At 41.0% G+C, this 23,991-nt stretch overlaps 1 protein-coding gene and 1 pseudogene across 1 annotated transcript; one reads left to right on the forward strand and one right to left on the reverse strand.

Moving 5' to 3' along the window:
* The first annotated feature begins 7,590 nt into the window (after positions 1-7,590).
* Il22ra2 (interleukin 22 receptor subunit alpha 2) lies at positions 7,591-20,190 on the forward strand. Its single transcript, XM_055599452.1, has 5 exons — positions 7,591-7,651; positions 9,828-9,963; positions 12,342-12,520; positions 18,971-19,140; positions 20,041-20,190. Exons 1-5 carry the CDS (start codon positions 7,591-7,593, stop codon positions 20,188-20,190), a joined length of 696 nt encoding a protein of 231 aa, XP_055455427.1.
* On the reverse strand, positions 17,559-18,313 carry LOC129670802 (elongation factor 1-beta-like; annotated as a pseudogene).
* Positions 20,191-23,991: the final 3,801 nt, after the last annotated feature.

Here is a 23,991-nt window from a genome sequence, read left to right on the forward strand (position 1 = left end):
GACTGAGGACCTAGTTTAGATCCTCAACACACACATAAAGATCTGGGTGTGAAAAAAAAAAAAATTCCAGGTGTGGCTGCACCTGCCTGCAACCTCAAACAGGAAGCTAGAGACACAAGGATTCCTAGCTCTCACCAGTTAGCCGGCCTAGCTGAAAACTGAGCGTCAAGCCCAGGGAAGACTGAAACCAAAAAGGTAAGAAGGAGAAGAACTGAGGAAGACACCGGAAGTCCAGCCCATAGATTCCACCAATGTTCGCTTCTCACACCTGCACATACACGTACACACGATTATGCCACGCAAAATTTTTAAATATATTAATAATATAACATTAAAATATTAATCTGCTCTCATGAATTAATAGTCTAAATTTTTAATGAAATTTAGTGTTTACCAAATGAGCCATGACAAATTATGAGTGCAACTAGAGGGTTTCGGGTAGTATAGGGGAATGTTCTGTGCAAATTCTAGACTCTTCTATATAAGAGACTTGAGTGGACCTTAGTGGATAGCAGAAATCCTAGAAGTAATCCCCTGCCAATACGAAGGAACTATTTCCAAATAAGATTTAACTCATAGCTACCAGGTGTTAGAACTTCACAAGATGCCTTTTCAAAGGTCACACAGTTGAGTGCATTTTACTCCTGGCAAATTGACTATCACCATATTATTTGCTAAAGCATCCAACTTACTGTGCAGTTCTCATGTGCCACATTTGTCACATGCCAGATTGTCGTTGCTCTGAAAGTGTCATCCATTTATCAGTTCTGTGTGTATCACACTTTTAATTTTTAACGCTTTCTTCGTGTGTATATTAGACTCTCATTGTTGCAGACAGCTGAGAGAAAACTCACAGGAGAAAGGATTTATTTTGGCTCAAGGCTTCAGGGGTTTCACACCATGGTGAGCAGTCACCATTGCCTTTAGGTGTGATAAAGCAGAAACATCAGTACCAATGGGCATGGCAGGAAGAGTCTGCTCATGACAGCCAGGAATCAACGAAGAATAACAGAATGGGCCAGGGTAAAGATAGACCCTCCAAATGTGTGCCCTTCAATGACCTTCCCTACGTTCAACAGTTCCAATGTCAGCTATTCAATAGACTTTTAATTCAGTAATGTTGATTAAGCTATTAATTAGATTGGTGCCCCCATGACCTGTTCATCTCTGGGAAAGCCCTCAGACCCTGGAAAGTGTGCTTTAATAGACTAGGCATCTCTTTGTTGATTTTAGCAATAACAATTTTTAAGGTGTACTAATAGACCTTTTTTGTTGTTGTTGCCAGGTTCAATCCCCACACTTGAAGTTCTTTGAGGATTTGAATCAGCTTTCTATTGCTTACTATAGTGTTCACGAACAATGAACAGCTTTCCAAAGTTAATAACTCTTCTGTGAGTCTAAGGAGCATTTCTCTATCCAAGGCTCTTGTGTTATGTCCCTTCTTAGCTTTAGACATCCTAAACATAGGACATTTCTTACCAAGTTTATTTTTAGCATGATATTTTATGTTTTGTGTTGACAAATGGAATATACTCTCATACCGAGGTTTATGAATGGCTACATATATAAACAAATACTATAGTTTACTTTCTCATCAAGTCATCTAAACCTTTTCATGGTCTCTGGTTTTCCAAGTATTTGAGCTGTCATGAGTTGGAGCCTTTGATGGGTGCCGACTTACAGATTGAAGGGATACTCCCCATCACAGCATGGAAAGATTAGTGGAAAGAGCAGGAAAGCCACTAGTCAACAGTGAATGGCAGTTGCGAAGCATAGAGTTAGGGGCAATTTAAAACCTCAAGGTCCACCTCCAGTGACACGCTTTCTCCAGTCACTCTCCACCCCCTAAGATTATACAACCTTCCAAAAAACATGACACTAACTGGGGACTGCAGAAGTTGACAATAGGACTGCTCCAGGGTCATATTGGGGAAAGTTTTTATTGTAGACAGGACGTAGGGAACAGCCTGAGGCATCATCAGAACAGGGGAAAAACATAGTGGACTGAACATGACCGGGAGAGAAGCAGGGAGGAAATGAACAGAAAGAGAGAACTCATAAGGAATTAGTATGATGTGGAAAGGATAGGAGTTCCACAAGGACCAAATATATCTGGGCACAGGGTCTTTTCTGAGACTGACACTCCACCAAGAACCATGTATGAATGTAACCTAGAACCTCTGCTCAGATGAAGCCTGTGGTAGCTCAGTAACCAATTGGTTTCCCATAGTAAGGGGAACAGGAACTATTTTTGACAGGAACTCAATGGCAAGCTCTTTGACCTCCCCACCCCCCAAGGGAGGAGCAGTCCTGCTAGGCCACAGAGGAGGACTTTGCAGCCAGTCCTGAAGATACCTGATAAAACAGGGTCAGATGAAAGGGGAGGAGGTCCTCCCAAATCAGTGGACTTGGAAAGGGGCAGGGAGGAGATGAGGGAGGGAGGGAGGGATTGGGAGGGAATAAGGGAGCGGGATACAGCTGGGATACAGAGTTAGTAAAATGTAACTAATAATTAAAATAAAATTAAAAAAAAAAAAAAGAGAGGACTCAAAGGCCAAAAGGAACCAGGAGAGAGCTTAGCCAAAGTAGCAGGGTTATAAGGAGAAATGAGTAGGTGGGAGTTGGGGGGGGGGGGGGGAATCCCTGAGCGGGGGGGAGAAGTTTATGATGAGGGGAGGCCAGAGGAACCTAGAAGAGTCAGGGTTCCAGGGTCATATCCAACACTTGAAAGTACTTATACAAGGACCCAATGGTGGATGATACCACATAGGGTTTCCAAGGTCAATGAATGACCTTGATCAAAAACAATCAAAACAGGCTGCCCAAACATGCCCTGAACAAGGATCCCAATGAACATGTTAATATGGATGGGGACTGCACTTAAGACCTCAACCCCAGAAAAAAAAACTAAGAAATGTTGAGATGGGGAGTACATTCGTTTCGTTATTCAGCTCTGAAAACATTCACACAGAAACAGACCAAGCAGGTTGTATTTATGTATTTAGGAACACGAATACACACACTCACACATGCCGTTCTTTAAGAAAAATGAAAGCAGTCAAAACAAAGTAGAAAAAAAATCATACAGAATGAACAGATAATTTTAATTTAGTGAAATTATTAAGTGTTGTGAATGGGGAGTTTCAAAATGCTATGCAAATTGAGTGGCCTTTATCTGAAATGCTTAGGACTAGAATTCTTTCCGGTTTTGGAAATTTTCTAGATTTTGAATGTTTTCATATGCATAGATACCTTAGGGATAGAGTCGGAGCCTAAAAACACCTCATTTATGTTTTATTTACATCTCAATTTGCACACATAGCCTGAAGGTCTGTGACTGCATTGTTTTGATAAAGCTGCCTTTAGCTGTTTTCTGTCACAGGAGAAGTACTTGTGGTTATCTCAGTGCCCCAAACATTTAAGATTCTGGAACAGTTTGGACTTTGTACCTTCACAGCAGGAATGGCCAATCTGTAATTTATTATTTTTCAAGGTCCAAATGACCAAAATTAAACTTAGGTTGGATGTTGTACTCATTGCCTGTTTTTAAGTAACAAAGTTTCTTCTTTCCTGAATTCTACTCTGAAAACAATTTGAATTCCAAACCAACTATTTCAGCATTCAGAGCAGCTTGAAGGTCATAGGCATTCTCTGGGGAATTTATGAGGGTCTAGAGAATAAGAAAGGGCAATGAGTGTTTGTCACTATAGGCATATATATGGTTCTGTACTGGTCTGGTGTTTAATAACAGAATGAAGGGAAGGGTCTGGAGCAGAAACAAGAAGTCAACCCTATCTGACACCACCCAAGTCACCCTGAGCTTCAGTTTTTAAACACCACTCTGAAGGAGAATAAGGCCATCTGCTTCCAGGACCTTGCTACAGAAAATTGTCTTGGCTCCATCATTGCTGGCACTACTGTATAGGTCAGTCTTTCCTCCTCTTGCCTAGAAGAGTGCTTACACCGAACAGGCCCTTGTTTGCATGGTAAAGGTGAATGGTAAAGTATTCTTTGACATCATTCATTCCGTTTATGGGATAAATGCTCCAAAGAAAGAATGACACACAGCAGTGTTCTAATCACCTTCCTGCTGTGAGGTCATCCACATCTGATTTTAACCCACATTCTGTGACTATTTGCTACAGAGCCTTGCCATGCCTAAGTTTTTTCAACTGGACTATCAAGATGACAATAACAACCTCCTGAGCTAAGAGAGAGATTCAAATAAAATAATGCATGCAAAACACAACACAATGTCTTATGGTTATTACACGTTATTGGTGCCTTTCCATGACCCTTCCTATTTTGAAAAAAAAAAAAATCTCAGATATCATGCCATTTTAATCTGTAATGCTTCAATATGTACTTTTAAAATGAACAAAAATAATAAAACCCCTTGTTACATAAAAAAAAAATAAGAATCGTTAATCTTCTGTAAACCACAGGAGAAAGAAGAGGCTCAAGTCTGTTCAAGTCAGCAGCTTGGGCAAGTTCTCCAGACACAGTACAATGGAGACACCTATTGTCATAGCCTCCCTCCTGAGGGGTGGAGGGTGAGGAGGAGAGGACAGAGAGAATGTGTCTAAAGCTAGCATTTGCTGCCTGAAGCAAGGAAAACAAGGCCCCACTAACAGATTAATGGGGTTTTTTTTCTACACATGATAACTTCAAATATCATTTGCAACAATCCTGTACATAGCCTTTAGCTGCCAAGTTAATGGGAAAATAGAATTTAACTTGTCTTTCTGTCTACCTAATGAGTTGTTAGAGACGTTGGCTTTAAACAGGCTGTGATATTGCTTACTCAGAGTTCATTGAATGGTGACAGGACTTGTTTGTTTTCTGAAATGTGACATAATAAAACCTCAGGTTTTTAAAATTTTTTATTTTATTTTTATTAATTAGTCTATTTACTTTGTATCCCAGCTGTAGGCTCCTCCCCGACCCCTTCCAATCCCACTCTCCCTCCTTCTTCTTCTCCTATGCCCCTCCCCCAGTCCAATGATAAGGGAGGTCCTTCTCCCCTTCTCTCTGACCCTAGTCTATCAGCTCTCATCAGGACTGATTTCACTGTCTTCCTCTGTGGACTGGTAAGGCTGTTCCCGCATCAGAGGGAGATGATCAATGAGCCAGCCATGAGTTCATATCAGAGACAGTCCCTGTTCCTATTACTGGTGAACCCTCTTGGACACTGACCTGCCATGGGCTACATCTGTGCAGGGGTTCTATATTATCTCCATGCATGGTCCTTGTTTGGAGTACCAGTCTCAGAAAAGACCCCTGGGACCAGATATTTTGGTTCTGTTGCTCACCTTGTGGAGCTCCTGTTCCCTCCAGGTCTTTCTATCTCCACCTTCTTTCATAAGATTCCCTGCCCTCTGCCCAAAGTTTGGCTATGAGTCTCAGCATATGTTTTGATACCCTGCTGGGTAGAGTCTTTCAGAGGCCTTCTGTGGTAAGCTCCTGTCCTGTTTCCTGTTTTCTCCCTCTTCCAATGGCCATCCTGTTTGCCTTTCTGAATGAAGACTGCGCCAGCACAGTGACCAAGAGACTGAACTCTGGGTCCTAAAACAACAGCAATTGTGTTTCCCAGGTAAAAACCTCAGGTTTTTGAGATAATTTAGTTCTTAGAGACATTTTGTTCTGAATTTTGGATGTTAAGGATAGGAACAAGAACTAAGAAAGTACTAGGAAAACACTCTACCACTGAACTATAGTCCTGGCCAGAATTTAGCTCTCAAGCAGTCTCAACTCTCTCTTTCCTCCTAACTTCCTCTTATTTGTTCTACAAAATCAGTAACTCAATGGAAATCCCAATCTCATTCTTTGCTGCTCAACATGCGAAACCCTGAACTCAAATATTTTCCCTTTCTCCTTGAACTAGAACTTGGTTTAGTTGCTGCAAAAACAGATCCATTGATGATGAAAATACTGAATATTTTATGTGTTCAAATTCAGATGATCACCTACTATTTTTGGACCAGCAGGGCTGGTCCAAAGTTTAAAATCTAGTGGTCAACATTAGTACATACCTGAAGGATGATGCTAGAAAGATTGGAAGACAAGGTGCACCAGAGTCATGAAAAGGAAACATAACGCATGCTATATGGCTCTTCTTCAAAAGTAAGCTTATATAGAGCAGCAGCTTCACTTGGAGAAGGAGAGGGCCTGGATTCAGAAGTCTGACAGGCATGGGGGAGCTGACAAACCTGGAGATACCATCACACAACTTTCTATACAGTCCTGATTCCTCTACTACCCCTCCTGTGTATCGTCAGCACACGCTGTCCTGTCCTTTTACTGTGCCCTCCCCCAGTTTCCTACAGCTCTCGTCCTAGCTGACCTCTTTTGGTGAAGACACCTTCCAGCTGCCTTATGAAACCTCTTCTTTCTCCTTTAGCATAGAGAGATAGAGACATGGGTAGAAAGTCTCAATGTGACCTTAGCTCAGTGCTGTCTCTATCCTGACCCCTCTAGAATTCTGTGTCTGGACCTTCAGGGCCATCTCTCTCTTACTCACCGCTCAGAACAACACCTGCTCTGTGGTAGGGCAGCACATTGCCAAGTATGAATGAACAAATGGCTGAATGCATACCTGAATGAACAAATACTACTCACAGCCATTGGCAATGGAGCTCTTCTACCAAGAATTTAAATGACTCTGCCTGTATATCATAAAAAAGAAGCCAGAGTGCATCACATCTTTTGACCTCAAGAGCCTCTTCAAAACAGAGAAAAGCAAAACAAACAAAAAAAACTATGATTTTGTTGTGCTTATATGTGTAAGACCACAGAAAAGAATTTTGGTAATGCATCTTTGACAAAGAGCAGGTGAGCTGGTCCAATCTGATTTCACAGAAGCTATGAAACAGATTGGATGTAGCTCAAACTGATGGTCTTCCACAGTAACCTTCTTCAGGCTTTGGCAACTTTGAAGAACTTCCTTGAGATTAATTGCTTGAAAATGAAGGTGGAAATGGGAAAGAAGAGACATTTATTGAGAGGGGCTCAATAAATGTGAGAGGAGAAAGAAAAGCGAACAGTATAGCAGGAAGCTCTGAGGGGAGTCAGGAGCACCAAGGGGCCTGAGGCATACATACCAGAAAGACTAATAGGGAAGATATCCAAAAAGAGGTGACTATGAGTCTTTGAACAGCTGCCAGGGGCTTGCCAAGCACATTGCTCTGAAGTCCTCCTGGTCCCCATAAGCCATCCTGCCTCTTAAAGCCAAATTCCCTTAAGATTCGTTTATTCACCTTGCATAATTCCTGTCTCTACCCTGCCCCCAGGATTTGCTATCAAACTGCCAGATCAAAGTGCCAGATAAGCACACACAGCTTGCTCTCTCTCTCTCTCTCTTATACACACACACACACACACACACACACACACACACTTTTTCTCTCTTTCCCTCCCCCTCTCTTTCATGTATATATGTATGTTAAGACATTCCTATTCTTTAATGGTAAGATAATGTTTCTGTGGTTGAGGCACGGAAGTACGGTCCACGTGTGGATTTTTATAGTTCCTCTTCTCCACGGCCTCCTCACTGAGAGGAACACTGGTTGTCAGACAGACACACTCGCAACCATGGTGCCTAAGCATTGCTTTCTAGGCTTCCTCATCATGTTCTTCCTGACCAGTGCAACAGGTAAGTGCAAAGCTCCTTTTAACTGGCCAGTTTTGAATTTGATCAAGATGGGGTTAGAAATGGCTTGGATAATTTTTCTGGACTTTGTAAGGTCACTAAATGGTCCCAGAAGACACAAGATCTCTGCATCCGAGTGAATAGCTACATGGGTACTGCATGAGTGATGAGTGTTCATGACAAAGGGGCCACTTTCATGATAGAAAAAATATTCTCTCTCTCTCTCTCTCTCTCTCTCTCTCTCTCTCTCTTTTGATATCAAGTGATTATAAGAACAAGACACAGACCCTAGACCACGTAGTTAAAGCTGGGTTCCACCTGCCATTTGTTATATAGAAAACCAGGCATTTTATGTAACACCCAATTTACCTGTGGATTGGAGACTGTAGTTCGCTGTAGAGATTTAGAGTTTAGGGTATATGCTGAATGCTGAGTTCTTCCACACAGAACAGAGTCTACAAACAAATGGTGTGTACAGAGAATTCTTCAAAAACATTGTAACAAAATGCACCTCTGAGAAAGGCCCCTGGAGTTCCAAGTCAGTAGATGGGAATCTCCCACTAAGTGGCTTAAACAGTGCCCACAACTATGGAATTGTTCTGGGAGTCAGCATATAACAATCTCAGCCTTCATCTGACAGAAATATGTGAACTACAGTGGGCTATGCCTCTTGTTCTTAGTGGCAAGGACTTCTTTAGCAGGAATTCATGAGCTAGCAAAATGACAGTGCTTCTCTACCTGACCATACCTGTAACCTTGGGCATGACCTTGTCTAACTTTGTTGAGCCTGTTTCCATACCTGGAGATGCCTTGATAAAAAATATCTTTTTTATATAGTTGTCTGGGGATAAACTGAAAAGATTGAGCACAGCTTCTGATTAATATTTCTGATCCTGTTCAATAAATGTCATAAAGGAAGAAAATGAGGGAGGCAAAAGCTTATTACTATTGTATCATTCTGCTTCCCCCATAGGCTGGTCTCATCTAGGTCTTTACTTTTAGGTTTCAGTAGTAAGAAGAAGGCTGTTGCATTAGCTTAAACACTTGCTCCTGGACAGGTTCCTTCACCTAAGACTTGGTCTCTAGACTGTAAGAAAACGACTGTGGCAGTACCTTTATCATGGAAGAGCTGGGCAAATTCAATGAGTAGATGATGGGAAAAGTCCCTAAGTGCTTGGTGCACTGTGAGTTGTTTCTGGGGAGAGTGGCAGCAGTGAGAAGCTGGTAGCAAAATCAAAGGAGAGAGTCTAGAGACAGAGGGCAAGGAGCCAACCATCGTCAGGTTAACAAGTCAACTCAGATTGGCTCTACAAGAAGTCATGCCTGTCTGCCCCTGAACATTTTTATGTGCTAAGTAAGATTAAGTAAGTAGTGATTTGGGAATATGGAAATGGACTCTTCAAGTCCATACCACCATTCATGCATTGCAGAAGGCCTTCAAAACACGTTTTAAAAAAAGTCAATAAAAATACCAAGGGAAAGAAAAATAACCAAAGAAACTATTCTTTTCTCCCTTGTTGGAAACTTTGGACCCTGAAATAAAATGTTTTTAGGAGTCTCTTGCCCCCATAAGATCAAATGCTGGTTAACTATGTCATATGATTTGAAGAAAACACAAATAATCCTGCCCAACAAAGTCTTTTCCTCTCCTACCTATGACTTCAGACAGCACCAGAGCCCACAGCAGGTCTCAGGTAAGTCCCCCATGACTGTAAGTCAGTAGATCCAAATAACTCTGTGAGCACTTCAGTGAAACAGGTAATGGGTCCCTCGTTGCAGTCATTAGATCCCATTGCTATTTGGGAACAAACTAAGGACTGTATTCTTTCCATGAATTTCAGTTCCTCTACCCGTTGGGGAGTGCTGGAGGAGGGTGGTATCATTACCTTTTCTTTTCTAGTCTGAAGCACATCATCCTACAAATTTTACCTTAGAAAAAGAATATAGCTCAGTGGCAGAGAACTTGCCCTGAGTTCATTCACTGCCACTGCTGAGAGAGGGGAGGAGGCTTTCACCATGCCTCAAAATCATCATACTGTAGAGTGGAAAAATGTTGATTTCTAACTCTACGACCACTCCCTTCGCTTAGAGGGATTCCTGATGCAGAGATCTCATGAAGCACTTCCGTTCACAACAGCAGTGCTCACAGTAATGGTTAATACTGTCCTTGCCACTTCAGGAACGCGGCCAGCCCATGTCCCTCTGAAGCCTCAGAAGGTCCAATTTCAGTCCAGAAACTTCCACAACGTTTTGCGCTGGCAGCCAGGAAGCGCCCTCAGCAGCAACGGCAGTGTCTACTTCGTGCAGTACAAAATGTAAGTAGATTCAGTCGGCAGAGAAACCACGGGGGAATGTGTTCTGGGGCGCGATGGGGTACGGGAAGGCGAACGCCTTGAGACGTTGCGTTCTTTGGTTTTTTGAAGAGTTTTTGGAGGGTTGAGAAGAAGCAGAGGTGGGGGCAGAAGGCTGTCCTGTGACACAAAGGTATGATGATGGGAGCAGTCTTCAAGACGGATACTTCAGCTTTAGGGAGCCCAGGAAGGAGACCCTCAGCTTCGTGCATTCCCCTCACAGGACGGCTTCTCAGTTTGTCAAATGAGTGTTGGCAACCACCTTCTTAGCCCAGAGCAAACACTCAGCGGAGGCCAGGATACTGGTGGTTGGACTTGAGGCTAAGATGAAAGTTTGTAAATGTGTTTTTAATTGGTTAGGGTAGGTTTACTACCTACAGAATTCTTTGTGTGAAGGGCTTTCTATAAGCATGCGTACGCACTGGGCCATGCTGTGGCATGCTCCTCTTGTGACAGCTCCTTTTGCTGGATCAGCGTCACACTTAGGCGCAATGAACTCCTTTCCTCTGTCAAGGGTGAGAAACAGTCAGTGCTGACTGGAAACTGGCAGGTTTCCTACTTAACATATTCCATAAGGTTTTTGAGGTTCTTCTTCCACTAAATAGTTTGAGGACTTCATAAATAATCACTAAACACTAAATACAAGACAAGAGCAATTACAGCTTCGCTTTCATGGGTCTGTTCTAGAAATCCATGGAATCTCGTGTAAATATGATCCAGAAATACACCCCTTACTACATAAATCCATCCATATACCTTCAGTTGTGGTGTGTGTGGTGAACGGGGGCGGGGGAGTCTTTGCTTAGATTTTTCTATGATTAATTTCAAAAACGATGTCTAAGAAGTTCTCTCTGTAAAATGTATTAATAATTTCAGTAAAAGTTTTGTTTTGTTTTTTTTTTTTTTTCCTGTTTGGAAACTAGGTTTTTACCTAGCTGGAGAAGCTTTTGGCATGTAGGAAATAGAGAACTACTCATGTTCCCTGCAAGCAATATAAATGGATCTAAAGCAAGCCCATCTGTGGCCAAAGTAATAAGTGAATTTGAAATTGTTCTACCGTGAAGCTAAGATTAAACTTGAAGACCCCACAGAACTTTAATCTGAAATTTTTTCAGAGTGTTTCCAATTTTATTTAAAATTCAGACCTCAGAGTATCTAGAATGATCCCTACCCCTACAGTATTTTCAACAACTTTCACTTGTTTGTACCCAATTTGTATGGCTTATAGTTAATCAACATCTCTACCAGTTTGAATACATATATACAATATTTTATAGTAAATGTAAAAGAACAAAATCAATCAGAACAGATGTGTTCCCCCAGCAAGGACAATATGTCACCAATCATCAATGACCCGGACTCACCAAATTGTGCTGCATTTGTGTGTGGCTTCTGTTTCTGTTTTGTTGTTGTTTTGGTTTGGTTTTGTTTTGGTTTTCTGAGAGAGGATTTTCCTGTGTAATTCTGGCTGCCCTGGACTCACTTTGTAGACCAGGCTGGCCTCGAACTCACAGAAATCCACCATTGCCTCCCTGAGTGATGGGATTACAGGCATACACCACCATGCCTGGCTCTTGTGGCTTCTGTTTTAATCCTGCCACCATGAAGCTGCTGTTATTATGCAGACTATGAAATACAGGGGCCAGCAATATGGCTTATTCTATGGCTACAAGGTAAGTCCTTCAACCAGGGAGCCCTCCTCCTCAGTGCTCTGCGTGCCATCGTCCATGGTCTTACACAATCACTCTGATTTGTGAGTAGTAGGAAGGGTGAGTACTACTCTTCCCTTTGGCTCTCATACCATCCCGTGAGCTCAGGTTGGCCTTTTGCTTCACCCCATTTTTTGCTGTGTTCTCTCTCCCAGTCCTTAGTACCAGAGCTCCCAAAGAAGCCCTCAGTACAACTTCTACTCAATTGTCAGTAAAGAGCTGAGCCATGTGTGTTCATTCGTTAAGCATCACCTGAGATGGCATGTGATAGCAATATCTCAGAACTGACCTTATAACTAACTCAACAACGAGCTGATGAGGAGTGGAAGGGGGGAAATGACATTGTTGAGGCTTCAGACGTGGTAAGGATGTAGAGGGAGAATACTAACAATGAAAGCTGGTCCACACACATCAGAAGACACCCTGTTACACATTAAAGAAAATAAACCCTTTTGTTACTGAGGCAGAAGTCTCCAAAGTTAGATTTATCTTTCAGCAAGCTGACATCTTGGTGAACATGAAGAAACATCTGTATGTTCTTGAAGATAACATGAAGTTTCAATCTGTACTAAAAATGAGCACAGTGGAAGAACTGGAGAAGAAACCCACATCTTTGTGTTTTTCCATCCTCAGGTATGGACAGAGACAGTGGAAAGATAAGAAGGACTGCTGGGGGACCACAAAACTCTTCTGTGACCTGACCAATGAAACGTCAAGCCTGTATGAGCCATACTACGGGAGGGTGATGACAGCCTGGGCTGGGAGCCACTCTGCCTGGAGCAGGACAGCCCGCTTCATCCCATCATGGGAAAGTGAGTTCCAGTGAGTTGCTTGCCTTTGAACAACCTCTGGGTAGTTGGCCAGGCCATGCTATGCTGAGCCCCATGCTATCCTCTTATGTGTTGGAATCCCCAGGTCTGTGCTAGGGACTCTTATTATGCTTATTTGACAACCTTGGAAAACATGGGAGCAGAGGTTCAGGCCAAAGCCCCATTGCCCAGCTGACACACAAACTTTTGAAACTATTAACCCCAATAAACTCACAAAGAACAAAATTTCTTTCATTATCTCAAATCTTTATCAGTTCACAAATCTTCCTTTTATTTACAGTCAATGTAAACGGTACTTTCTTTTCCAAAAGAATGTAAAAATATTCCTAGTTCTAAGTACTAATGCTTTGTGTCCAGCAGATTTACTAAATCTTGCTACCAGTATTTGTGAGAACATGTCCTCAAACCTAAACTTTCTTCTAGTTAGCATCTGTAAAGGTTTGGCTCCCCTAGTCTGAAGACTTTGGGAGCTCATCTTTCTATCTCTTCTAAGTGATGCAATGTTCAGTTAGATTTAAACTTAGTGACTTGTGTTTAAAAATGCTACATGCCCTGGAACTCAGGAGAAAGGTTATTTTTATTCATTTATTTATTTTGAGCTATTTTAGATTAGGAGATGAGCAGAAGAATTATTAAAAAAAAAATGCCATCTCTGCTCTCTAGCATGGTTTTTTTCTGGGCACAACTTGCAACACACTCCATAGGCAATTCTGTAACTGATGTAAAGGAGGCTTCATGGGTAAGCTGTTTCGTTCCATGCAGGGTACTCGTGGGTCGTTCCTTATAGTTAAGCCTAGAAATGGGATTAAGTTCAAATATTCAACAAAGTCTGATCCATTAGACTCATCAGGTAAGAAGAACAGCCAGTCACTGTCACAGAGAAAAGGGGGTGGTGTTGTGTTAACAAGGATTTAGGTTATTTCTATACTGTCTCTTCACACACACACACACACACACTCGTACGCACAGCCGTAAGGAGTGCTTTTTCAAAGCTCTTTGAAGGCAGAGCTTCACGGGTAGGAGGAGACAAACTCAGTGAAAACAGTTTAGTTGGACTACTACTTGGAGCCCTTGGAAGGAGCCGTACCCTCTCCTCTGACTCCTCACTTCCAAATTGGCTCTCTCTCTCCTCCAACTCCTGAGGTTATGCAAACATCCTGTTTTGAAAAGCATGTCTCTAGGGTCTGAGGACAGTATGTTCCTAGAGCCTGCTGTGAAAGCTAATGAGCCACCTGTATGCATTGGCACTTCCAATACTTGCTCTGAGAAGCACCCTGTCATAGTTCACTGAGCTCTTGACTCCTGCTGTCTTGGAACAAAGTCTTAATAAGGAAAATCGTTATGTTGAAAGTGTCATCCTGTTCTCAGTAATATTTCAATGTACCAGAATTTTTTGGATTAAAAATATATATGAACTTTGAATATAGGCTAAGGCATATGAAAACAATCAACTTGCTTCTTATTTGTAAACCGATGGCATGACCACTCCATGGCATGATTAAGGGGAAAGCCTTCATCATATATATGAGAACGAGACTGGCCAGAGGCATGTGGAAGAATCCAGAGCAGGTGAGGATAAAGCAAACTGGACTTGGCCATGGGAGAAGCAGGACAAGGAGGGGGAAGAAGAGGAGGAGGAAGGGAGGGAGGAAGAGAAAAAGAAAGAGAGAGAGAGAGAGAGAGAGAAACATAGAGAATGTTATGGATTTAAAAATAGCTTCGCACTGACCACTGGAACAGCAGACAGAAACTGATGGGAATTTAATGAACACTGAACAAAGACTGACCAGTCAAGGCCACAGCCTGGATTCGAGAACCAGACTGTGCCATCAGTCTGTTTCTAAGGTAGGGATATATATGTGTGTATTTGTATATATACACGTATATATACATGCGTATCTATATGTATACATATATACATATTTAGATGAAAAACTGTAACCAGGTAATCAGGTGTAGGAAGCCGGGGGAGGGGGGCTAGCATTACATCATATTGACCAGCTAAATATAAACAATTTTGTTCCAAGTGTACTGTATTGTATCTAGGTAGCTACACAAAGCACTTTAAAGCACTTTAAGCTGATTGGCTGGGATTTGGAATAGGGAAACTCTTGGGGACTTTCCAGCTTTCTGGGAGTAAGGTACATGGCAGGATATTATGCTCTTAATTCTAACAGAACATACATTTGTCTTTAACTCAAGCAGAACATGCATTTATTACCTATTGTTTTATTCTAAGCAGCAAGTATTTTACTATTGAATTGTACCCTGGTCTCAGGCATGCAGGGCCTGAAAACTTGAACTTAATTTTACCTCATATGGAGTATTGGAGGCAAAATGACTTCTGAGATGCTAAAGGTGCCAGGAAGTGTTAGCAGAGGAGCCACAGTTATGCTAGGAACTAACATAGGTCTCAATGGTAGAGGGACTATAGAGTCTAGGCAGGTTACAACAGAAGGAGAGCATGGTGAACAGAGAGAGAGGAAAGGAGAAAAGAGACAGAGAAAGGGACAGAGAGAACCTATCATATAAGAAGAATGAGTATCTTCAGGTAGGAAAGAGCATGATCTCGAGAAGTTCAGGGCAAAGGAGGTGAAAAGCTCTTGGGATGCTAGGATGGACTAGCATCCTAGCATCCTAGATGGACAGGTCTAACAGGTACTGAGGGAGCCTGATGCCAGCATGAGCTTTGGAGTGCTAATAGCACCCTATATAGCCATTTTTCCATTCTGCCATTTGGAATTTGAGGAAATGAAATTTTCTTTTAACCCAATGCTTTTGTTCACACAGCAAATATTGACAAGGTACTTACTATGCTTTTGCCTGGTCCACAGGGAAATATGGCAAGCAGAGAAAGCAGACAAGCTTCTTTCTTCCCATAGCTCTCTGTTTAATAAGAAAGACACATATTAATACAATAACCACACTCCCACAAAATGATAGGTGTGATATATGCTGTGAAAACAAAATGAACTCTAGGATCTCATAGAGTTCCTGTCAGGGGTGACAGGAAATGCAGGTCCAGGGAAGGCCACTTGAGCTGAACCCTAAAGCTAAATAGCTATATATGCAGACAGAAGGAAGGGGAGAACATCCAGGCCAAAGGAACAGCAAAGGCTCTCTTGCCAGAGGAAGCAGAACATGTGTCACGGGGTGAAAGGAGATGAAAAAGCGAACAAGGCATGCAGTGGGGACTGAGGAGACAGCCAGTGTGAAAATCTTTCTCTTAAGAAGTTATGACTTCTTCCAAAAAAGAAATGTATTTAAAACTTGGGTTTTGTTGTTTTGATTTGGGGGTGTTTGTTTGTATGTTTCTTGTTGGTGTGTGTGGCTGTGTGTATCATAAGTGATACTGGGAATTAAACCCAATACTCTTTACATACATCACAGCAAATACTAAGCACCAAGCACTATCCCAAGCCTCACAAATTCTAATTTTGATCACATCATCAAACTTTGCGGGAGATCGCATTAGCAGCTTTATGTTTTGTAAAGATCGAGTTGGCTATGTAGGTGGAAATAGATCATAAAGAGGACATACAGGCTGCGGGAAACAGAGGTGGTAGGCTACAGGATATAGGAAACAGGCTGTGGCTTCAATTAGGATCATGAAAAGGCCTCTAGAAAATGTACTGTTGGGGGGTAGACATGGGGAGAAGTTGGGTCTACCAGAGAGCAAAATGAACATGTAAAAGATGGCTTCTACATTTATCTCTGACACAGCTACATAGACAAGAGATATTTTTATGTGATTTCATAGGAAAAGAGAAGTTTTTTGGCATTCTAGGTAATCCAGAATATGGGTTCAGGTTTTACTATGTCGAATTTAAGATGCTTGGGGCTACCCACAGATCCAGTACTCAAAACTAAGTATGCAGGGATCTATGCCATAGTCACATAAACTGCAATAGACATTGGTGAATTTGGCTAGGAAAAGTATGTTGAGTGATGTACCGTTTTGTGAGGCTAGATGTTAAGGATATTCCACCAAAAGACGCCTGAGCAGGGAGAATTTTAGAAGATATGTAACAAATAGCCAAAGAAAGAGAAAGACGCTGACAGTCTGTTAAATTCACAAACACCATTGGGAAACAACGCCCTCAGGACTAGAGTGCCAGCCATGATCTACCTTATATGGATCATGAAAGGACTTTGTGTTCAGCCCCTCTACAACAGAAACGGAGGCGGGGAAGTGGCTTGCTTATGTCAATGGGAGTTACTGAGTGAATAGCCCTGCCACCAAAATTAAAACACTGGTGTTTAAAATCAGGAATGGCACTAAATGATAAAAATCCAAGACCGTGAATGGAGACCTTCAAAAAACCAAGCTCTGGGTGCTCATGACTGCGAGGCTACTTCTCTAAGCATTGCTTGGCCACAAAGAACGAGCACTATATAAATAAATATTCCAGGGAGGAAAAAATTCACAATAACATTTTGTAAACACAGAGAGTCACACAGAGGAAAGCATGTTTGGAGATGCCAAATGTGATAATAATGTTAACTTCTTGTCTGGGAAAAATTATACGGGTATCACATTGTCCTGCAAAATGACTGTAGGACTGTTCTCCACAGCTGCCCGTGACCGTGACAGGCCTCCCTGGTCAGCAGAATTCAGACCCTGAAATTGACAAGACAGATTAAATCCCAAAACTCTTGAGTGGATGAAGGGTAAATCCGGGGGAATTTCTTTAGCTAGCAATCAGATAAAAATTCAAGATGGCTGAAAACTCAATTTACTTTGGTTCCAAATTAAGTAGCCAGGGTGGGAGGGTGTGTATTAAAAACTTAGATCTTCCAAACACTTATACGTTTAAAGAAAAAAAAATGATAAATGTGGTGAACTTACAAAATATAATAAATATATATATAAAGAGAGAAAGATTTAAGCTCAGAACAAATACAACTGAAGAATAAGCTTGTAAACTGGAAAACTGGCAGGACAAAACCCAAAACATTCATTGTGTTATACTGGAGAAAAACATGAAAAGCCAAGCTACATGGCCACCAGTAAAAGTTTTTAGCACAGATACCAAATCAAAATTCCAGGAGAAAAAAATCTGTATCCATGTGGATCGGATATGTGTTTGTATAGGACTTGAGGATGACTTTGTATTTTGTTAAAAGCTGCCACACCCGTGGACTGCAAGAGTCCTCAAAGGCAGTAACCTGCTCTTCCAGCGTGTCTGTTCTGGCCTTACCATCTTCAGCTACACTCAAGGGTTTGAAGCCTTTTAATTCTGTATCCCGCTGGAACCAATTGAGACGCCAAGCCGTCTGCCTGAATACTTCTGACACACTCCTCTAATCTTGTCATGTCTGTCTCGTCATTAGATGTTTCACATCTAAGAAGGTGGAAGACTTCGCAACAACTGTGGGCCTTTTAGCTTTCTTTGATTCACATGGTGCAAGGCGTTCTTCTTGTAGCCTCTTTGCTTCTCCGCTCTCCTCCTCGTCAGCGATCCAAACAGGTCAATGTCAGCGTCATCTTTAGCATCTCCGCTGTCTGTGGTGACTTTGACACTGGAGGGACCATCCGATTTGCCTAAAGATTTCTTCACTTCCGGCAGGCTGGCTTTTTCTTTTTGATAAGACTGGGTGTGATTATACCAACGCAGGGCATGATGCAGGTCACTGTGCATTGGACCAGGGGCTGCCTCAAGTATGCTACGTCTGCCTGTGATGGTTCATGCCCCTCACTGTAGCTCTTGTCCGCCAGGTAATCCTTGAGTACTGGAGGCCGGTGGGGGTTTTCTGGTCTCCGAAACTCATGGCATAGGCTGTATCCAGGAACCAGGCAGCAGCAGAGGAAAGGGGCACAAGAAGCCTGCAGCCAATGCTGAGGTGGGGCGGGGGGGGGGGGACAATAACTTTAAAGAATTATAAAAACTGTGACTCTATAAAGTGAAAATTATAATGATTGCCAAGTAAGAAAATTGCCACTGCAAAATTTTAGTGAATCTGGAATCAATTAACATAGCAATGCTATTTTTTTTCTTTCTTAATAATAAAACTGGCTATTGACAACAAAATGCATGAACCAAATATTCTCTTTTCACCCACTGATGCCCATAAAACATGACACAATACTGTTGAATTAAGTTACTAGCTACAAGTCTTTTGGTGGTTTTAAAGCTGCTTTCAAATTTTATGTTTTTAAGAAACTAAATAAAATATTTTTTGTTCTAAGGCATCTCTGTATAAATTTTATACTTAATTTTATAAAGAAATCATCATGTTGCCAAAATGATTGGTAGACATTCTCTCAATAGTGAAATAGAATCATATCAGTCTTTTGAAATATAAAAAAATATATATATCTTCATAATGATTTTGCCAAAGTTCTGGATATAAAGTGATTTATCATGCTGCATAGTGTTAATTTATAATGTTCTTTTGAATGCTTCATCAAAATTCCTATTCTTTCTCCAGCAAAACTAGATCCTCCAGTCGTGACCGTAACTCTAGTTAATGCATCTTTGCTGGTCCTTCTCCGTGTCCCAGAGTTGCCATATATAAACCAAAATGGAAAGAATGCATCTACGGAAATTTACTATGACTTAGTATACAGAGTTTTCGTAATTAACAACGTGCTAAACAAGGTGAGTTCAGATGAACTGGATCTTTTGTTCACTTAACCAACACTTTGATCATATCACATGAGAGATCTGCCTCTTTGCTCTTAAGTTCCCAGATCTTTCCTTGTTTTTTTTTTTTTAACTATTATTCTATCTTCTCTGATAAGCAGTGAGTGTCTGTATCACCATCAGAAGTTGTGTGTGTGTGCATTTCTGTGTGGAGCAGGTATGCGTCCTTTTGGATAGTCAGCTTGCTTCCCTTAGACTGACCTGTATATCAAAAAGTTAATATTTCATTCTGTTTGTCTGTCATTAATATTTATTTCTATTAGCTTTACACTTCCTGTTTATTTCAGTAGCTTTTGAATCACATTATTTAGTAGTCTTGCTGTGATAGTTTATATTGGAGAGTACATTGACAGCACCTTCCTCTAAGTAAACATCTAAGTCAGAGCTCACTTAGTTTGAAGAAAGTTAAAAAATAAATAAGTAAATAAGAGGGGTAGTTCAGCAAGAAACAAGAAGCTCCATGACAGCCAGAAACAGAAAATAGGTGCTGCCAGAACTTTGCAAGAATCAGAAAAAGGAAATAGGAGGTGAGGTCTGCAGAGTCCCTCTCTGTCTTGACCGTGTCTCAGGGCTCACATTTGCATCTCCACAGTCTGCGCCATTTTTTCACTCAGAGCCCAAATACTTGAAACTGAGACTCTGGCTATGGCTCCATCACCCTTAGCCTTCAAAGAGACATCATGTGGCTTGACCGCCTAACCAGTGGCTTCACCCAGTTATGGCCCAGGGCTTTGGCAGAGAAGGTTTTTCCTGAGGATCATGATCAACACAACTCAATGATTTTAGCAAAGAAAAAGCAAATCAATGGGTCATTGGAAACCACTTATCATCTGATTTCTCTCCCCTTGTGTGTAGGAGCAGAAAGCCTATGAAGGGACTCAGAGAACGGTTGAAATTAAAGGTCTGACACCTCATTCCACTTACTGCATAGTGGCTGAATTGTATCAGCTCATGCTAAACAGAAGAAGCCCAAGAAGTGACGAGAGATGTGTGAAGATTCCGTGAACCGGTCTGAGGCGCTCTTCAATGCAGAAACCAAGAGCACATTGAGAATGGGATGGCTCATGCTTGGAACAGCTTTCTACATTTCTGTTTCAATTTTCGTAGATCGGTGTCTACTCACACCTTTTGAGGATTTCTTCATCAGTGCTTTCATTTCTGCTTATTTCAGTTACAAAGTAAAGTAAATCTGAATAGATTCAAAAAGTAGAATTTAAAGGAGAGATAAAGAATAAAGAGCTTGTGATGGATGGCACATGTCTTTAACCTCAGCATTGGAGAGGCAGAGTCAGCAAGAGCTCTGACTTTGGGGCCAGCCTGGTCTACATAAAGAGTTTATAGGCTAGCCAGGGCTACATAGTGGGATCCTGCCTCAATAAAATAAGATGATAAGATAAAGATCTTGTATAAAGCATAGAGGTTTATTTCTGAATATAACAACCTTAACAATGATATTTTCTGCTAAAATTGCAAAATAAAAATAAAGTAATAACAGGCAGTTAACAAAATGTTGCAATAATTTTAAAGCATTATATATAAGAAATCCTGCACCAATAATTTTTCACACTCTTGAGCCGTTTGCTTTGCCACAGATACATTGATTTAATATTTTATGTGAATGAATACATTTCTGTACATTTCTATTTTATATGAATGTATTTTTATTGTTTTATTTCTTATGTAGTATTCTACTTAGTGAATCAACACTTTAAAAATAACCTCTCCTAGCTCTGAATTAATTTCTAGAATAAGATTTTCAACAATAGCGTGTAAATATTGAAAGAAATCTCCAAAATACAATTTCCCCTTAACACACAATCTTAGTAAGATTACCCTTTCTGGTTTTGTTTTTACTATTGCCTTAGAGTTTACCTGTATTGTCAAAATGAAGCATATTTTTTTTTTCACAGCAACGACGGAAGAAACATGTAAGCCATACTGATAAACGGCCATTCAGGCAAAGGGGTCTCTCCATTAGCAGAATGACAGTTTGGTTGGAGACAGTTGGTGCCCTTATAAGGAAGCAGAGCTTGAAGCTAAAGACACACAGTAGATGCTTAAATTGCTTTTAAAATTATAAAAAAAATCAAAACCCTGTGAATCACACTACCTCTCCTGACCAAAGATCAGGTAGCCTGAGGCTCAGAAAGTGGCTGGCTTTGCCTGGGCTAAATCTTTCTGTACCTCATTGAACTTAGACTACCTGCTACTGAGGATACGTATGAGCATTTGTGATCCTCACAAAAGGTGCTCCAAAATATAACTTTAAAAATATAATCAGTTCTTCTGGCTGCTTATATTCACAATGATAAATGGTTGTAGATCACTGAAAACACGGGAGAGATGTGAAAAGCAAGGGCTAGAGCATTGTCCCTGCTGTCCCGTGTGGTCAGAAAATACTGACTTTTGCACCTATTTTTGAACTACTCAAATTTTATTTCTTTTTGTGGAGTAGTACCTGATTTGTTTATTCTTTTTTGTTTTTGTTTGGTACCTTGGGAAGGGTGATGACTTGAGAAGATGACCCCATCCATCATTGGGAATCAGAAGCATATGTAGAGACAACATTCAGGTTGTGAAACTCAGCAGTCTGAAGCCTCATTTGAATGTTGTCAGACAACAGAGTTTTGCTTTGATTTTGTTTGCTTGTGGTTTGCTTTCATGCGTGAGCTTAGCCATGATTACACAAGTATAAATTGTTTGGAGAAACATTACAAATTTCACATTCTTGATCATGTTAAGAACAAATTGTCATAATACTTCAATAAATCTCACTTCATACTTTACACATTGACGTAGCTGTTATTTGGTGTGAGTCTGACTGATGAAATCCTGCCTGGGCATCTTGGGCTCGCAGGGGTTACAGCCAGAAAGGAGCTCTGCCACTAAGCCTCTGACCCTCATTGAGCAGCAAATTGCAAGTAACACGGAGAACCATAACTGGTCAAAGTGCAGAAGGTAAGAAGATACTGAGGAGTGCTCAGCCCTAAATGGGACACTCACACAAATTTAGCATGAAACCATCCCCCAAGAATTTTCTTCACCAACACAGTGGCTGAGGCAGCCTGAGCTGATACAGAATAGGCTCATTGTTGAATTACCACTGTTTACAAACATCATTATTCTTGCACGAAGTTTCACATCAAAACCTAATCCTGACGCTCTTTCCAAACATCTCTTGTAACTCCTATGTGAAAAAATTGAATGTGTGAGTCACTAAATTATCCATGTGTAAATATACTGCTCACATGAAGACACATTAGCCACCCTTTCTCCAGAGCACAGGCTGATGCTTGAAACCACAGGTAATGATGAGCCCTGTAATTATAGCACTCTGTCTTGTGACATGTCTCTATGACAAAGATGAATTCTCAATTGAACACAGTGAGAGCTATAACAATAAAAGAGCACTCAGAGTATGCCATGTAACGCACACATTTAGTGCATTCACATGCCGACACAGTCATATGGTACACTCTATAATAAAATGATGTAAATGTGTTCTCTATCTCCCTCCAAGGTAGTATTCAGAAGATGGACAAATAGATAATCCATGTCTCACGTGGGGTATAGTGATGGGACAACTCAAGCTTCCACACTAGAAACTTAAGAATTGTTTGGGTATTCCCATTTAATATCCTCAAAGTATAGCGGTTTCACAGAACTGAAGCTGGGAAAGCGAAATTGCAGGTAAGGAGAGACTATCTCCAATTTAAAAAAAAAAAAACAAAAACAAAAAAAACCAAAAAAACCCCGACTTCTTCTTAAAGTTGTCACGGTCAATATTGCTGACCAGTGTGCAGTCTCTAGCATTTGGCTGCGCGCGTCCAATGTCACGCCTATAAACCCCACTGACATTTAGGTATATATTAATAGTTTACTTTTATGTTAGTGGATAGATTTCCTTTGTCTACTTATAATAGAACTCATCCTCCATCGCATGGATGGGAATTGAGTTGTTTCCCATTTGGGAGCTGTTACAAGCAGATTTGCTTTTCAGTGAGTCTGCTACAGATTTCTGTTGGCTGCATAGCAGAGAATAGTTCATGGGGTTTGGACTGTGGTTAGTTTCAGTGAATACCACAAATAGTCTTCTGAACTGATTGTTTTAATTTCTGTTTGTACCAGCAATAAAATAGCATTATGAGAATTTGAATTATTCTTCATCTTTGTAGGTTTTTAGCAGAGTCTTTTTTATTTTGATATTCCTGGAAAGAATTCCACGTTTCATTATGTGTACGTGTATATTGAAGTGAGCATAAATGTTGAAGAGATAATCAGAAGAAACAGAATTCACTCAAAGAGTTATGGAAAAGATAGAAATACTCATAACCATTGAAAGAAAGAACATTAATTAAGGTTCAAACTTGACTAAAGCCATCTTGCCAATGAAACCGCAACCTGTAGGGGTATGTTTTCTGAGGGAAATACGTCTTACAGCCACAGAATGATCTCATCTTCCTTGCTTTCTATAGGAGAAATTTTGATTGTCATTCAGTTTTCACGGACTTGACATCTACTGAGGTAGTGCAAGATCATATGCAGTCCTGCAGCTGGTATCAGAAAAAGGGCACATGGTACAGCTATATCTAACGGGAACATCAAAAGCCATAAGTCCAGCACAGCTGCTTAACAAAGATCCTGCAAAGATGAGCCAAATGATGCTATCACCGTTGTGCCAGCCTCCACATATTGCATGCTTGGGAGCTTTTAACATTTGTACAGCTTAGGGATATTGGGTTGATGGGGAGTTTCTTTTGACTCATTCATGCCTTCTCTCAGGCGTGCTGCTTCTAAGTTTCCCTG

This window comes from Psammomys obesus, unplaced genomic scaffold, assembly GCF_907164565.1.
Source record: "Psammomys obesus unplaced genomic scaffold, mPsaObe1.curated_primary_1811, whole genome shotgun sequence".
Classification (NCBI taxonomy): Eukaryota; Metazoa; Chordata; class Mammalia; order Rodentia; family Muridae; genus Psammomys; species Psammomys obesus.